This window comes from Haliotis rufescens, unplaced genomic scaffold (assembly GCF_023055435.1).
Source record: "Haliotis rufescens isolate VD_foot unplaced genomic scaffold, xgHalRufe1.0.p SCAF_6, whole genome shotgun sequence".
NCBI lineage: Eukaryota > Metazoa > Mollusca > Gastropoda > Lepetellida > Haliotidae > Haliotis > Haliotis rufescens.
Window position 1 is genome coordinate 6,850,045 of NW_025964334.1, and position 17,462 is coordinate 6,867,506.

At 39.9% G+C, this 17,462-nt stretch overlaps 1 protein-coding gene across 2 annotated transcripts; it reads right to left on the reverse strand.

Annotated features, from left to right (window-relative positions):
- Positions 1-176: 176 nt before the first annotated feature.
- Positions 177-17,361, reverse strand: LOC124148788 (nuclear transcription factor Y subunit alpha-like). 2 transcript variants are annotated; one of them, XM_046520078.2, is made up of 9 exons: positions 17,245-17,361; positions 13,919-14,056; positions 11,290-11,433; positions 10,182-10,244; positions 8,604-8,736; positions 5,846-5,988; positions 4,818-5,010; positions 1,503-1,610; positions 177-1,284 (listed from the first exon to the last, which is right to left on the reverse strand). In XM_046520078.2, exons 2-8 carry the CDS (start codon positions 14,039-14,041, stop codon positions 1,507-1,509), a joined length of 903 nt encoding a protein of 300 aa, XP_046376034.1. In that variant the 5' UTR covers positions 14,042-14,056; positions 17,245-17,361; the 3' UTR covers positions 177-1,284; positions 1,503-1,506. The 2 variants fall into 2 exon arrangements, with proteins under 2 accessions (XP_046376034.1, XP_046376033.1); XM_046520077.2 differs by having other exon boundaries at positions 178-1,284; positions 4,834-5,010; positions 17,245-17,360.
- Positions 17,362-17,462: the final 101 nt, after the last annotated feature.

The following is a 17,462-nucleotide window of genomic DNA, read 5'->3' on the forward strand; positions in this document are numbered from 1 at the left end:
TTTCTAATCATGCAATCTCGAAAACTTTCGACCATCTATTAGCCATTCAAGAATGTTTTTTTGTTTGGGTTTTAAAATTTGTAATCGAGAATTTGTCAAAATATGTTTCGAAGCGTAGTCGCCAATTTGAAATTTGTGCCGTAAAGCACGAGAAAGCTGCCTTCTGATTGGTCATTCCATTGGTCAGTCAAAGTTCGCGCAAGGTCGGCCTGACATGACCCGTAATGGGATGTCCTCAGATCTTTGTTTAGCGGAAGCGAGAACAAAGATCTGATTTTAATGAGATTGAGATATGGCATGGCCTGAACGCTGTTCGGGACAAATCCATGATTTAAACACCAAACAGAAGATCATGCCTGCAACCTGGACCACTTGCTCCCCATGATGAGTGAGTGAGGTTTTATGCCACTTCAGGCAACATGCTGGGAGACTCCAGAAATGGGTTTCATATATTGTACCATATTGGATTCAAACCCTGGTCTGACAAGCGAATGCTTTAACCATTGGACCACCTCACCTCTACTTTAATGATACAGCATGTGGGGTTGCATCTTACATCACCTGCCTGGCCAAAGAAGTCTTCTACCCAGGGTGCACTGACAAACAGATCTTAACCTATCAATTTCTGTCTCAAGGACATTTTTTGATTGTAAAGGTACACACTAAAAGAAAAAATAAGCAAGAAACTATTAAAAACTTATACAAGAATGTCAACCTGTTTCTTTCTCTTATTAACAGCTGCTGAATCTGTTGTGAGAACATTTAGAACATAATATTAAAGAATCTTTAACAAATTTAAAAGTACTAATCCCTTAACAGTGAAAAACTGCATTCCAGCCATTAGCTGTTTATCATAATACATTTCTGTAAAGGTCTTCAATACCACTAACACAACAATGTATCCATAACGTTGTACGCTTTCTTACAAAAATGTGCCTTGACCATTGTCTGGAAACACTGGTAAGGGGAGACAACTTGTGTTCAAGGGAGGTAATCAGCATACAACGATGTGCCTTCAACATTGTCTGGATACAGTCAGCTCACTTGGTAAGGGGAGACAACTTGTGTTCAAGGGAGGTAATCAGCATACAACAATGTGCCTTCAACATTGTCTGGATGCAGACAGCTCACTGGTAAGAGGAGACAACTTGTGTTCAAGGGAGGTAATCAGCATCCTTCAGGCAGCTGGAATGCATCTTGTGCAACTGTGACTGCTATGGGTGACAGACGCTCGGTCTTCACTTCATAAACACTACTCAAATCAAATGGCGGGGAATCGGGCTCCTGAAATTATAAATTGTTACCAAATTAAAACATGCATATGAGTGTAGCTTGACAACTAGTTACATATGTCACAAAAGGTCAAGGCGCATCATGTGAAATGACAAGGTCTGTTTGGCCAGTAAATATTTTTGGACCTGACGTGCTGATGTCTGACATTTTGAACTGAAATTGTGCCGGAAATAATCTGCAATTAATGTTTTTGACAACGTGTTACTCACTGTTTTAATGAGGATACCATCTCCCCCCTCTTCCTTTGAATGGAACCTCCCTCCTTCTCCTCGCGCTCGATTCAATGCGTGTCGGTGTCGTGACTCGTGAAGATATTTCTGGAACAAAAGTCAATTATATAGTCAACTTAACAAACACTCAAACAACTAAAGCCTCTCTTTCACACGAAGATCAAAATTGTATAGGTAATCTCGATACTAAGAGGTAAAACTGTCATAGTATTTCAAGTGAGGAAGTATTGCATTGATTTTTTTCCTTATTACATGAACACGATGAATACATAACATTTCTAATTATAAGAATCCGGTAATCTTTTTGGTTCAAATTACACATTAAAGTGCAAAGTGAGCGAATAAGTGAGTTTTGCTTCATGCTTCTTTGAACAATGTTTCATTATCATTGGGGCGTGTCAGCTTGATGGGAGAGAGTGAGTGAGTGAGTGAGTGAGTGAGTGAGTGAGTATGGCTTTATGCCCCTTTTAGCAATATTCCAGCAATATCACAGCAGGGGACACCAGAAATAGGCTTCACACATTGGACCAATGTGGGAAATTGAACCTGGGCCTTCGGCGTGATGTGTGAACGTTTTAGTCACTTGGCTACCCCACCGCCCCATAAGCCCAAAATGAAGTAACCACTTTAATGAATCGGGCTGACAGGGCAAACCAGGATTAAGACCCTAGATCATAGGATTCTGGCATGCCTAAGGGTAGCAACTCTGTACATCAAGTTACAGAACTGGACCAATGGTGCAATGTTAGTGCCATGTTAAACTGATGTCATTCAAACTTTTTCACATATTACTTCAATACCTCAACAAGCGGGGTAGAAAAGGTCTTCAGCAACCAATGCTTGCTGTTAAAGGCGACTAAAGGGATAGGATGGTTAGGCTTGCTGACTTGGTTGATGCATGTCATCGTACTCCAATTGCGTGATCGATGCTCATGACATCAATCACTGGATTATCTGATCCAGACTCGATTATTTACAGACCACCGCCATACAGCTGGACTATTGCTGAGTGCGGCGTTAAACAACAAACACACAAGAAAACATGTTCATGAAGTAAAGGCGACAGTTTAACAGCTTCGTGTAGATCTGATCATCAGATTCTGATGTTACAGTTTTCGTCAAGAACACAAGACATCACAACATCTCTACACAAAACCGACAACTTCCAAGAGACTCAGCAGAGAAAAAATGCAAACATGCAAGAAATCAAACTGATTTCAATGAATGGTAAAAAAATGTGTTAAAAAATGCTAAGAACAAGAATCAGGGCCAGTTCGACAAGGCAATCTCAGCGCTAAGACAGTTGTAAGTCTAACATGCAACAGTAAACCACCACAACCAATACATACTTTTTTCCCAGTCCCAAATTTATAAACATAGCAATGAAAACAAGCTATCAGACACGAGCAGATTGAGAAAGTGACCTTTTATGCCGCTTTTAGCATTAGGTAAAAAACACCAAAATACTTGTATTTTGGTTGGTGCACCTATACCAACAGGCTTACATCTTCCTGAGGCAAGGGAGTTAACTGACTATAAAAGTCCAATTTCCACCCTCACCGAACTAGGCTGGTATTATGGAGTTAGGTTTTGGCTGGACTAACGAGTCTATGCATAGTCCAATTAAGATTGCGCAATGAAATCAAAATCTGGTTCAGTCGATTGCAGGATTTGCAAAGCATGTGCACCGCCAAATCGTTGTCAACGGATATTTTCCAAATCTTTTCATGTTTTTAATGAAGGTGCTCATGTGATTTGATGCACTTCAAGACCAACCCGGTCTTAGGTCGCCATAACAGGAGGTACCGGGGGAGGCTACTCTACTGACCTGGAATCCCAGCTTGGAGAGATGGTAGTATTGCTTGAGGGCGACCATAGGCGAATCCAGTGGGGGGGGGGGGGGGGAAGGTTTCCCATTTCCCAGAGATATTTCGGACCCCTCCCTTTCAAAAATCCTGGATTGCCCATGGTGACTTTGACAAGAAAGAAGGTGTGTTTGTGACCAATTTGCTGGAGGCTGAGTGAGTGAGAGTTACCTCCCTTGGTCATGAATACTCTGTTTATGATTTTGAGTCAAATGTATTCAATTGGGGTAATGCAAATAGACCTTAAAAATTTTGCTTGTTTTCTTTTTTTTGGTCTTATACGATGAGTTTGGAAAACAGGTTAGACAGGTGTGCTGTAAACATATTAAGGTTATGTGCTACATAAAGTAAAACAAAGAAAAAAATTAAAAATTTATCATTTGTGAACTTGAATAGCATGAACAGAGCACTTGTTATGTGAGACTAGCAGAAATCTTCCCATTGATGTTTACTTCTTATCATTGCATTTGGTTACCATAGTTACAGTGAGTGAGTGAGTGAGAGTGGTTTTATGCCGCTTTTAGCAATATTCCAGTATTATCATGGCGGGGACACCAGAAATTGGCTTCGCACATTGTACCCATGTCGGGAATCTAACCCGGGTCTTTGGTGTGACCAACTTTAACCACTAGGCTACCAGACCCCCCCCCCCCCCCCCCCAAGTTACAGAAAGAAAGTCAGCGCAACAGAGCTGGACACGGAAATGACTTAAACTAGAAGCAAATTAATATTTAATGCTGCATCTCAGACACATAGCGACGAGATGAAAACTAGAAAAAGATAACACTTGTAAACAGAATCTTATAACAGCAATCATTTGTGTCTCAGTAGGTTTTTTCCAATATTTTAGGATTTAGTTTTTCTTAAAACAACCCTTTTTACAAAGTACAAGTGAAAACTATTGTCAGGTGAAATAAAGAAAAAAATCCATTAACTTATAAGAAATGCCCATCAAAGAAGATGGAGTGGCTTCTGTTACAAAAGGATCAATATGTGTTAACGGTAATTCCTGTTTCAAAACTGACGGACTGATTGTGTTTGATGTTCTTTCCCTCACTTGTGAAATATCAGGTCACCTCCCTCAAAAACTTGTCCGAGGTAATAAGAGGTAATAAGAAAAACATCCTTTCAACATCACATTCATCCTGACAAAAGATATGAAAATGCTGTTGTAGTTGTGATGAAAATTAACTCTGATATGATATGTTCAATATGGCTGCCTTGGAGGCCATGTTCCTGACTCAGGTTACAACCCTATAATTTCAAAAATGCAACCGTTCAATGAACAGACAGATGAACACAACATGAGACAAGGTGAGCTAACACACACACACACAAACCGACTGTGAGACACCAGGTGAGCTAACACATACATACCGACCATGCACATACACAATATAAGAATCGGGCAGATCAACCTATGTCTCACCAAAAGTCGTTCTCACCCGTCTCTCTTTAGATATTTTGCCGTCTGCCTCTAACTTGGCACGGGCTTGACGGCGTTTCAGTATCCGATGATACTGCTTTGCGTTTACATATAATGGTTCATCATCATCAACAATTTCTGGACAGGTGAGCGGGACTCTTTGAACGGTGGGGGTGTTTGTGGAACCGGGAACAACCTGCAATCAAGAACACATTTTTGGAATTTCCCAAAGAAATAGTTGCTAAAGTGATTATCTTATCTCCATGTCAGAATGCTGACATCTGATTGGTCCATGTGATTTTTGATAAAATATCACATATTCCCCCCTGGGAAGGAAATCAATTTCTCTATGGGAGAATACACGAATGCCAGGATGCACATTGATTTCTAAATGGGATAATAAATCTCTTGCACCCCGTAACAAAGCAAAAAGATGCATGTTCTTTATGACTATGAGTCAATGAAAGTCAAGTGACACATCACAAAGTTTACTTCTGCTCGGTCAACCAGTTGTCATACTGGTCTTGGAGGTTTATGACTTTAGGTTGGTTGGTTTGTTGTTTTACGCCACACTCGGCAATATTCCAGCTATATGACGCCGGACTGTAAATAATCAAGTCTGGACCAGACAATGCAGTGATTAATATCATAAGCATCGATCCACACAATTGGGATCGATGACATGCTTCAACCAAGTCAGCGAGCCTGACCACCCTATCCCGTTAGTCGCCTCTTGCGACAAGCATAGTCGCCTTTTCCAGCAAGCATGGGTTGCTGAAGACCTATTCTACCCCGGATCTTCACGGGTCTTAGGGCTTTGGGGAAACCTTCAAGCACGGTGCTGATAAACCCAGAAACTTAATCAGGGAGAAAACAATATTTAAACCCAACATCATTTCAAAGTTGCCTGCACAGAGAATTGTAGTGCCTTAGATAATTGGGTCACTCCTACCCACAGCCTCTTGCAACAAAACTTCGAGGCGAGTTCTGCCTGAAATGACCCGGGGGATCTCATTGATCCAGTTACCTACCATGACAACATTTCCATTGTCGGCGTTGTTGGTGACAGGCATCGGCGACGGTGACTGTGTTGTGGTCTGTGGCGCACTCACCACCTGATTGGCGTCAGGCATCACTGGAGTTTGGGTGGACGGATAGGCTACCTGGTACACTCCTGTGGGAGAGACGCATCACGTGTGAGATACTAGCCCATGGCATGGGTTCAAGGGGGTTCAACACCCCTCTTTTGGAGTGAGTGAGTGAGTGAGTGAGTATGGTTTTACGCTGCTTTTAGCAATATTCCAGCAATATCACAGCGGGGGACACTAGAAATGGGCTTCATGCATTGTACCCATGTCGGGCTACAAACCCGGGTCTTCGGCGTGACGAGCGAATGCTTTAACCACTAGGCTACCCGACCGCCCCTTAGAGTGAGTGAGTTGGGTTTAATGTCACTTTGAACAGTATTCCAGTTATATCATGGCGTGTCAGCTTAATGTGGGAGGAAACCTCCAAGTGAAGCAGGTCTCAGACCTTTACCACTTCGGTGAAACCCATGAGCATCAGGGTGAACAATGGTGAACCGGGATTCCAACCCACAATCAGAGGGACGTAACTCTGCACAGCAAATTCTGGTGAGGTGAAATTAGGTTTAATGTCACGTCAAAGATTATTACACTTACATAGCGATGTGCATGCATGTGGGTGGGTTGACATGCGTAGGTTACGTGTGGCTGCTTGTACTAGTTCGGACTGATGCTGATTTATAGGGCTAGCCCACTGAGATACCATGCCGCAGTTTTAACATAAACATCCCACTCAGATACAGCAAACTGACTCCGAGCCGACCAGTCCTTGTTTTTGCCCCCTAATGCAGAGGCAGGGTAACAACAAATACCATCTTTTAATGTCGTCTGGTACGACGCGGCCAGATCGCACCACGGATCTTCGGTTCTCCGGGTGGACACACTACCACTAGACCACGGAGGCAGTCCTGTCCTTTTGGAAATCACATATGAACCCCAAAATGTAGCCCACCCCTAAAAAAGACCCTAGGAGACTGTCACTGACCTGACTTATGTATTGATAAATTTAAGAAACTCCAACCTTATTTTGGTACACAAATCTAAAGTGAGTTAAAATCAGAGGAAAAGACTTACGAGTGCGAATAGTGATGACAAATAGTTATGGCAAAAAGACGTTTTCAATTTGTTTATTATCAGATCTAAATGCTGGTAACACTCATACACAGTTTCAACTCTATAGTTTTAACTGAGATCATAAAACTTTATTACCGTATTTTCTTGAGTAAAGTGCGCACCCGTATATAATGCGCACCCCCCTCTAGCAGGTTCAATATTTTGAAAAAAAGAAGAAATTTGAATATTATGCGCAGAAAAAATTTACACCGTACCCTTTCAGCGAAGTCCGGCAAACGAACGGGTGATGAGAAACTTCGTCAGCATTGTCAGTACAAATTCGAAATTTGAGATAAAAAAATCACCAGACATGTTTATTTACCGATTAAATAGTATTTATTGTTCTGCTAGGCATTGTTTTATATCCAGGGATTAAGATTACCTTGTGTATTGTCTCGTAAACTAAGCCGGAAACAGCAATCAGCTGTACACACGTTTTCTTGGAATCGACCGGTGATTCGGTCAAGACACACCCAATGATATAACTTTATAGGATTTTTAATGCAAGGATCGGCAACAATTGTATCTGAAACTATTTTTTTTATCAGGAATAATATATTCCATTATTTACTTAATTATATGCAGCCTTTACTAAACATATTTAAAATAATAATAACCCGAAGCGAAGCAGCTGATCGCTATTCCCGGGTATTATTTTTTACATGGAACCAATCTGACCAGTCACCGTCAAGGCTCACGCGCACATGATCGCGTGATAGCGAGAATTTCATGTTGACATAGAATCGTCAAACAAAAACAAATATGACTTTTAACGAATCAAAGTATGTCATTTATGATATATGTATCCATTCTCTGTCAACTAAAGTTTGTTTCAAGGCGTCAATAGCGGTATTCTGACCATGGTTGCTGTTAATAACGGTGAGTTGTGCGATATTCCGATCGCTTCACACACGATTTCGCCGAAATTAATAAAAACAATATTAAAAGGAATTTTGAATAAAATTAATGAAATAAGTTACAAACATAAGTCCCGATATACAAATAACACTTTTTATAGCCAGACAGTGTAATTACATGATTATTTTGCGTACTTCAGTATGGATTTGTTGACATGGTATTTCCGGTGTTTCTTGCTCACGGTAATGTCTTTCCATGGGGGAAAAAAACATCCAAACTCATAATTCGTGTATAATGCGCACCCCCTTCCACACAGCTGTGTTTTTTGGAAAAAAAGTGCGCACTATACTCAAGAAAATACGGTAAATGTATGAGGGCAAGTGAAAATATTGCAGGTCGAGTACAAAATAATATCTACTTGCCCTGCAGGATGACAAGTTCAGTTTAAAAAGAAAATTTGACCCTGCATCCCAATTGCTACAGATTTGGGCATATTCCACTGAACACAAAACAACACAAGCAGTTGTTCATCGGAATTGAATTTACACCATAGACCATAAATAGATCATATACAAATGCTTTAAGCAAAGTTCTAAATCATTGTTTCAACTGGTTATGGAAAGATGTTTTCTACTTGAAACAGGGATTGGAAGGAAAATTCAAGGAATCTTCAAGACAGGCCTCAAAATTCAAAGACAAGGTCATTCAGCATGTGCACAGTCCATTTCCTTACCTTGTGACTGGAGTTGCGCCTGAGCAGAGTTATCTGCCCCTGCTACATGCTGCTGCCACAGTATCTGACCGTTCTGAGCATTGATGAACTGCCCGAGAACCTGATTCTGTGTCTGAGGCTGCTGAATAAATACCTGGAAGCACATAGCATCACCATGGAAGAGCGGAGTCTCATGTGGTTTACTCAAAATGTACTGAACACTACTGAGATTCTGTTTAAGGAGAAAGGAGGTTTTAGTTCAAAATGTGGACATGAAGGACGTCATTTCTATTGTCATTCCGACCTCACATCACAATAAGATTCGAATGAATTCAACAATGGCGTCTGGATGATGGAAACAATACAATGTTGTCTAGTGACGTGATGTGACTCTAGGGCACACACAATTTATATGAACCCCGATATGTGTGCCCTCGTAGGTAATAAAGTGCCTTATTCAAGTGTGGTGACTTTATAGCATAGACAGCTGTCAAATATGGCAATGTCTGACATTCAAATTAAGAATTGACTTCAATATTTTTTGCATTTATGGAAGTATGAACAGTGAGCACATTGGTTTTTATGTTGATTTGTCCATAATCGCAAAACATATTGCAGTAAATTCTTTTAAATAAAAAGAGTCAACAATAATTACTTAACCCTTAACCCAAATACCCTTTGGTCAACTTGCTGATCTACCATTTGGGTGCAAGAAATAATTTAACGACGGTAAAATTGTATTTTCCTGAACTGTTTTATGCCAAAACAAGTCGCCAGATATCAGTTATAGCTATAGATGAATAATTACATCAGTGCTCAAACATTTGCATCATCAGTCAGGCTTGAATCTGAATATAGGGCCATGAATTGTTGGCTCGTCAAAACATGTCATCTTTCAAGATGGGGTGCACCAATAGAATATAATACAATTACTGTAATCGACGAAATAACCGCCCTGGGTGCTCTCAAAATTAGAAATAGGGGGCTCTTATTAGAATATTATTTTGGTGAAAAAAACAGAGTTGAAAGATAACATTCGTGGTTTATGCTGACAGCCTTAAATGTTTATGTACGACAGATATATTTTTCCAGAATTTAATTCCCCATAATTAACGGTGCATATAACACACGAGTGCGTATTATACGCGAATAAATCAATCTTGTGTACATTGATCAATCGGAAGGGGTTCTAATTGGGATTGTTCACTTGCGAATATATTAGCAAATATCGCCATGGGCGCTTATTAGAGCAGGGCGCTTATTACGTCGAATACGGTATCCTTAAATGAGATCACCATTTGTGGAAAAACCTCCCATGAGCATGCTTACACACTGCTATAAAAAGTATTTCATTAATACTGCCTCCTATGAGTTTAATTACAGAGGAAACCCACAGGGGTGCAGACAAATGACAGAATAAAGATTGTAGTCTGGGCCAATGAAGGATCAGAAATATATCAGCAGATCCTGGCACTGGTAAGGGATGCAACTCTGCACAGAGTCAGTCCAAGCCTGTGAGCACCGCACAGCTTGGATACCAGTTTACTGTACATGACATGTTTGAAAGTGACTATTTGAGACAGAGTGTGGTGGACGTACTGGTTGCGAGACGTTCTGGTGCTGGTTCTGAGGCATGGCCTGGTTTCCAGCATACAGGGGCAGCTGAAGAGAAGGAGGAGACGAGGGTTGGTGCCCGGAATCGGGTCATGAAACACAATCATGGCTTAATGTGAGTGAGTGAGTATGGTTTTACGCCGCTTTTAGCAATATTCCAGCAATATCACGGCGTGGGACAACAGAAATGGGCTTCACACATTGTACCCATGTCGGGATTCAAACCCGGGTCTTCGGCCTGACGAGCCAACGCTTTAACCACTAGGCCACCCGACCGCCCCCTGGCTTAATGTGAGTTGTATTCATGCATACTACTTAAAAAGTTAAAGAACACCAATCTTTTCATATGACCATAGTTAATGTGTCATGGCTGTTTGTGTTTGAATCGGGTCATGAAACAATCATCAGCGGTTGGTTAGTTGGTTGGTTTGTTGCACACAACAAAATTCCAGCTATATGACGGTGGTCTGTAAATAATCGAGTCTGGACCAGACAATCCAGTGATTAATATCATGAGCATCAATCCACGAATTTGGGATCGATGACATGCATCAACCAAGTCAGCGAGCCTGACCACCCGATCCCGCTAGTCGCCTTTTACGACAAGCATAGTCACCTTTTACAGCAAGCATGGGTTGCTGAAGACCTATTCTACCCCGGAATCTTCACGGGTCTAGAAACTAGCAGTTTTAGTCCACTAGTCCTTATAACAACATATAGCAAAACCCTTAAAAATGGCAAATTTCTAGTAGTCCTTGGGATACCTTAACTATTGGGCAGTTTGGGAAGGACTATAGGACTAGTGCAAATTTCTAATGCTGTAGCATGGCTTATGTGAGCTGTATTTATGCATACTACTCAAATGAACATAACGAACACAGACCTTTTTGCATGACTACAGTTTATGTCATGCCTAATGGGTATTGCAACTCACAGCCTTTCAACAGTGAGTACTCTTAACTTGTTTTGAGTAGTATGTATATTTATTCCAAGTAGTTGTTTATATGGGTGGGGTTTCATAAACAGAGTGGGGACTAACACAATTTCACTGTTTTAAGTATTTTATAAAATATTCTAATGTAATGGTTCTTACCTGCTGCAGAATTTGTCCATTCTGTCCCTGAAGCTGTATAGTCTGTGGGAACTGGCCCTGAATCTGTATATGTTGTCCCTGGGGCAGGGTCTGCAGCATGAAGGACTGTCCTTGCAGGAGGCCATTCTGCCCAAGCTGGATCAGCTGACAACACAACACATGGTCAGGGCTGCATGGTTACATAACACATGGTCAGGGCTGGATGGTTACACAACACATGGTCAGGGCTGCATGGTTACACAACACATGGTCAGGGCTGGATGGTTGTATAACACATGGCCAGGTCTGGATGGTTACACAACATGGTCAGGGCTGGATGGTTGTATAACACATGGTCAGGGCTGGATGGTTGTATAACACATGGTCAGGGCTGGATGGTTGTATAACACATGGTCAGGTCTGGATGGTTACACAACATGGTCAGGGCTGGATGGTTGTATAACACATGGTCAGGTCTGGATTGTTACACAACTTGGTCAGGGCTGCATGGTTACACTGTAGGGAGATTTACCTTAGTTCCTAACTTGCAACAGGATACCTATAATATCAAGTTGCAATTGTTTTTTGTTTGTTTGTTGTTTAATGCCACACTCAGCAATATTCCAGCTATATGACGGAGGTATGTAAATAATCAAGTCTGGACCAGACAATCCAGTGATTGACATCATGTGCGTCAATCTACGCAATTGGGATACGATGACATGCATCAACCAAGTCAGCAAGCCTGACCACCCGATCCCATAAGTCGCCCCTTACGACAAGCATAGTCAGTCACCTTTGGGGGCCAGCATAGGTTGCTGTGCCCCTTTTCTACCCGGGATCTTCACAGGTTAGTTTTTCCTACAATACCAGATATTTAGGATTCAAAACCCTTGGCAATGACAAATTGGAAAAAATTATTCATTTTGTTCAAAATTGAGATTTATCTAACATTTTATAGCTCTTTCTTTCAGTTAACCTTAAAGGGTATTTAACATTGCATTCAATGAACTAATGTAAAACAAAGCGCTTCATCTTTAAATGTCCTGTTGTCAGACAATGAAATACAATTCACCTCAGCAAAGCCATAACATTATCATGACTAAATTGGGACTTTGTTATTCCAAGTTGGTAATTCTGTACTGCCATTTGCTGACTATCGACCTCTGGTGTGGTCTATGTAACTTCCTGCATAAAACAATCCCTATATGATATGTGAAGTCAGACCAGTTTTCTATCTGTGAAAGAGCAGTATTCCATTATCAATGGGAATTACTTATGACAAACTAAGAGTTGTACTGAACCACTGATACACTTTGTGACAATTATGGTGTATTAGATCTCGTTCCATGGTAAAGTAAGACAAGATCGACAACATGAAAACCCCAAACAAGACATCAGTGGGGAGAATAAAAAATGTTAATACAGTCAAGTCTCGTTAATCCGACACTCGTTAATCCGACACTCGGCTTTATCCGACACAAATGATGGGAACCGATTGATTCAGCGCTATTTAGTCCCGTTAATCCGACATTCTCGCACTCCGACTCCGACACACCTAATTTGCAACGAATTACCGAAATCACTCATTAATCAGTCTCGTTAATCCGACACAGTGGTCAGCGTACTCCGTGGTCATCTGCCCGCGAGTACACAACCCCGTGTTTTGACACGCACCGGCTGCAGAGATTAACCTTAACAATTAACACTAGATGCCGGGATCATAAAGAATTTCAAGCTTTATTATAAGAAACAAATGAAATTACACCTCGACAATGTTGATGCTGAAGAACCACCAGCCCTAGACGTCAAGCGAACAGGGGACTTTGAGAAATGTGCCTTCAAAATGTGAGAAACAGAAAACACTGACAGACTATTTTAAGTAGATGAAGCAAGTTGTTAAGACAGTAGCACTTGCATTTACACGAGGAAACACACGGTTATTATCTATCGTGAAGATGTCCGATTTTCGATCACAAATCACTTAATTTCGTTAATCCGACATACTCGTTAATCCGACACAATCATGTGCAACCAACGATGTCGGATTAACGAGACTTGACTGTATTTGCAGTCAGTAGTATTCCAGCTACATTCAGGGGTTAATCTGGACCTGCAGTGGCCCATATTCGGCTTCAAGTCTGCAGCCAATGCTACTACAAATTCCCAAATTTAAACTACAAAAATCAGCGATAGAAACTAACTGTTTTAGTCCACTAGTCCTTATGATAACAGAGCAAAACCCTTAAAAATATAATAAAAATGGCAAATTTCTACTAGTTCTTACGATACCTTAACTATTGGGCAATTTGACAAGGACTACAGGACTAGTGCCAATTTCTACACTGAAAATTTCCCAATTCCTATAGTTACAACCAATGATATAGCATTGTAGTGGTGACATGTATTTCAATTGTAACCAATAAAGATGCTCGAGAAGGCTCTAACGCTTAGTTTTACAACACTATTGCATTGAAAGCAATACTAAAATACCTCTTAATTGTTATTTCATTAAGCATGTTAATCATTTCCCTGCTGTTTACCCAGTATACTTAAGCGAAAGTATATTTAGCATAAAAATCGTCCCAACATGGTATATTTTTTATTAAATGTGATTTCTAAGTGTATAGCTAAGGCACTGTGAACAAACCTGTGGCTGTGCCTGGAGTTGTCCCCCTTGCAAGGGGAACTGGATGGTCTGAAAGGGAGACTGCACTACGGACACTCCGTTCTGACTTGCATCATACGAGTTCTGCACTTGGAGCTGCTCCATTGGACCACATGGGGTCTGGGCAAACATAGGAATCAACATTATCACAGTATGACGTGACACAGAAAATGTGCATCCAGTACGTACAATCGTACAGATTGGACGCATGAAGAAATATATATTGCATCCCAAATATGCCCACAACCCACAATAGTATTCCTCATACCAAATTCTTGACATGAAATTTAAAATTCCTGTAATTTAAGAAATTATCCATTACAGTACACTACACCATTTCATTACTTTTCAGGACCTTATATTTCCTGCGAGGCGTTAGTCGCCTCTTACGACAAGCATAGTCGCTTTTTACAGCAAGCATATGTTGCTGAAGACCTATTCTACCCTGGATCTTCACGGGTCTAATTACTATCAATAATGCTTTAATATTTATCTACCAATAACAAAATGCTCAGTAATCATGGCTTTCTGATCAACCATATTATCTTGTTAAAGGAAACAGAATTATTTTGTTTAACGATAGTCTGGAATATTCCAGCTATGGCACATGGGCCTGTATACAATACAATCTGTGCCAGATAAACCAGCTTTTGGTGTTGTGGGTATTTTACCCATGCATTTTAAAATCATTGGGTATCAGTAATTCTATCAGGGTATTCAAATTTCTGTTACCCACTAGTTTTTATACATGTGGGTATTTATTTAATTAAGTTAAATATTTAAAAACACTATTCATCTAGTCCCTGCAAACTGGTGTCGTGTGGGTTTGAGAGCTTTATAGGACTCAAAATACCACGATACTTCCACAAGAAAGTGTGATGGCAAATGATCATGATGTAACTGTCATCGTGGAGTTTAGCAAGGTTGACGGAATGCCCGTTTATAATTACAAAATAAGTTGCTGATTTGCTAATTGAATCGAAGGGTTACTTCACAATATTTTGATGATACACACAAGATTTATTTTTGTAGCGTATCTGTAATGTTTGTTGCGTATTTGATAAGCTTGAATTTTATTTTACTGTGTATTTCTGCATTTCTGATGCGTATTTTATGCAGATACGCAGCTTATCTGGAGCTCTGATTAGGACATAAATATTCTGTATTCACTCATCAACAAAAATGAGATGTAATTGTCAATCTACAACCCTTCACAGTTTCTATTCTCGATCAACCCAAACACTTAACAACAAAAAATATGCTAAAAAAATTTGTTTTTGATATAAATATTTCACATAAAGGTTGTAGTTCATTTATAAAAATGTAAATTGCATCATCCAAACACTTACCTAACAAAACAAGTAACAGATTATTGAAGATCAAACAGCTTTACTGAAAGTCAACGAAAAGACTTCCTTTTTTCCAGTTTCACTACAATTATGTCCTTGACTCAAATACAAGGATCGTAAACCTTTCATTTGCTCAACACAGAATAGACACTTAGCATGCTTAATAGTAGTCTGTCTTACAGACCCTGATACAAATATATATCAAATACAGCCCATGCAAGTCTATAATGTTTGGCAAGTCTAGATTACTGCAGTACTATTTCTGAAAGTGAAGAGAGTCACTGGGCTCCTTTTTATTATATTTTTATTAAGATAACTGAACAACTGTGTTTTTATGTACGATATGTTCATTTAGAGACTAGATGTTAGTCCAGCTTAATGGTCATAAAACTAATTGATAATTACAACACATCTGTGCCATAAAACTAACCATGGTAACCGACCAATGAGAGTCCACTACACACAAAAAGAGAATGGACACAGAAAAAGAAAATAAATGTGTCCGTCCGGAGGGACACATAATAATATCCGTTGTACTTACAGTGCATCAAGAGCAGTTATGGGTGTCTGTTATTTCATCAATCAATGACCACATGATCATTTACTCATTGTAGACTCTAAAGTAATTATCAAAACGTACAGTATACTACATCATTTGATTACTTTACAGGACGTCATATAGCCTACAAAGACCTAGTCGGTCATACAGACCCTGATACAAATATATCCAATACAGCCCATGCAAGTCTATAATGTTTGGCAAGTCTAGATTACCACAGTACTATTTCTGAAAATGAAGTCTCTGGACTCCTTTTTATTGACATGATTAAGATAATTTAACAACTGTTTGTTTTTTCTGTAAGATATGTTCATTTCAGAGACTAGAGGATAGTCTAGCAAAGATTATGATTGGGGGTCCTTTGGTAAAACACTGACCATGAACACTGCAAAGCCATAAACTGTGCTTATTGACACCACAAAGCCATAAAAGTGTTTATCTACGGTGTATACAATATTTGCTGACAATGCTTTGATCACACCATCTTTTATGCCACTTATTTAGTAAATACAGTACCTTCAAAACCCAATTTAGCAATCTGTGATGAAAAAAAATAATAATAATAAAATTATTATGAAGTTTGCAGGACAAGTCTAACATGAGGCTATCAAGCTATCCTATTGACAGAGGTATCGGGTTAACATTTACATTGAACACATGGTTTAGATGTTGGCCAATATGTATATTTATCTATTAAAATGTGATTTTATAATAAAACATTTGATCATTCATATAAAAATCCACAAAAAAAAATCATGTCAATAATTCATCAGAAGCATAAAGTCATGCCTACCCAGGATAGGCGGAAATTATCTAGGCTGTTTGGGGGTAATTTCCCCAACAGGAACAATGAAAGGGCGAAAGGAATGGTATTTTACCAAGATATTTAGAAGTAGTCTATTCTGGTATGTTTATATTATGAAATAGGGACATACCCAAACAACGTCTACCTTGTGTCTACTCGCCCACTCGCTGTCAAATTGATTTTTACACCATGATGCGTAGTTCGTACAATGGGATCTAACACTGAACGGGGATACTGGATCTAATCGGTCACTATCAAGCAATTTCATTGAGATCGACCAGACATGGGACAAGATCGCGGCACATTTTGAACACTACAGAGTAAACATGGTACTCTAGAACGTAGAAACAGCTCCATTCACTCAATCAACAAAAACAACAAGGCACATTCGTTGTTCTTACTAGAACATGGGAAAACAAAGACAATGACCTAAATTCTCGTGATTCCGAATAAATTTGCACGAGCCATCGAGATTCACGTGCGCTTTCCCGTACAAATGTATTTTCAAAACATTCAAATATCTCGACAAATACGCAAGGAGTACACACAACGATTACAGAAGCACAATGAATAAGAAGATAATTTGCGGACTTACATTGGGCCGGTGATTTCAGTGCGGTGCCGAGGTGATTGGTTATGGAAATCAAGCCGAGATGGACAACGAATCATGAGAAACTACCCTTGCGCACCTCGTCCGCCATTGGCTCTGGCCATTGTGTACAATCCCTCCCTCGTTGAAGCAAGTCTCTGCTAAAACCTTTTTTTATTGCGAGGTAACTGTATCTACAACTTTACGGGAATGATGCTGTTTAG

Excerpts from the sequence above, each read along its gene's own strand:
- LOC124148788 (XM_046520077.2), bottom strand. The coding sequence starts at position 14,041 with ATGGAGCAGCTCCAAGTGCAGAACTCGTATGATGCAAGTCAGAACGGA. Across the intron at positions 11,434-13,918 it reads AACTCCAGGCACAGCCACAG|CTGATCCAGCTTGGGCAGAA; the intron begins GTTTGTTCACAG and ends TTGTGTTGTCAG. Across the intron at positions 1,611-4,833 it reads AAATATCTAAAGAGAGACGG|AAATATCTTCACGAGTCACG; the intron begins GTGAGAACGACT and ends CTTTTGTTCCAG.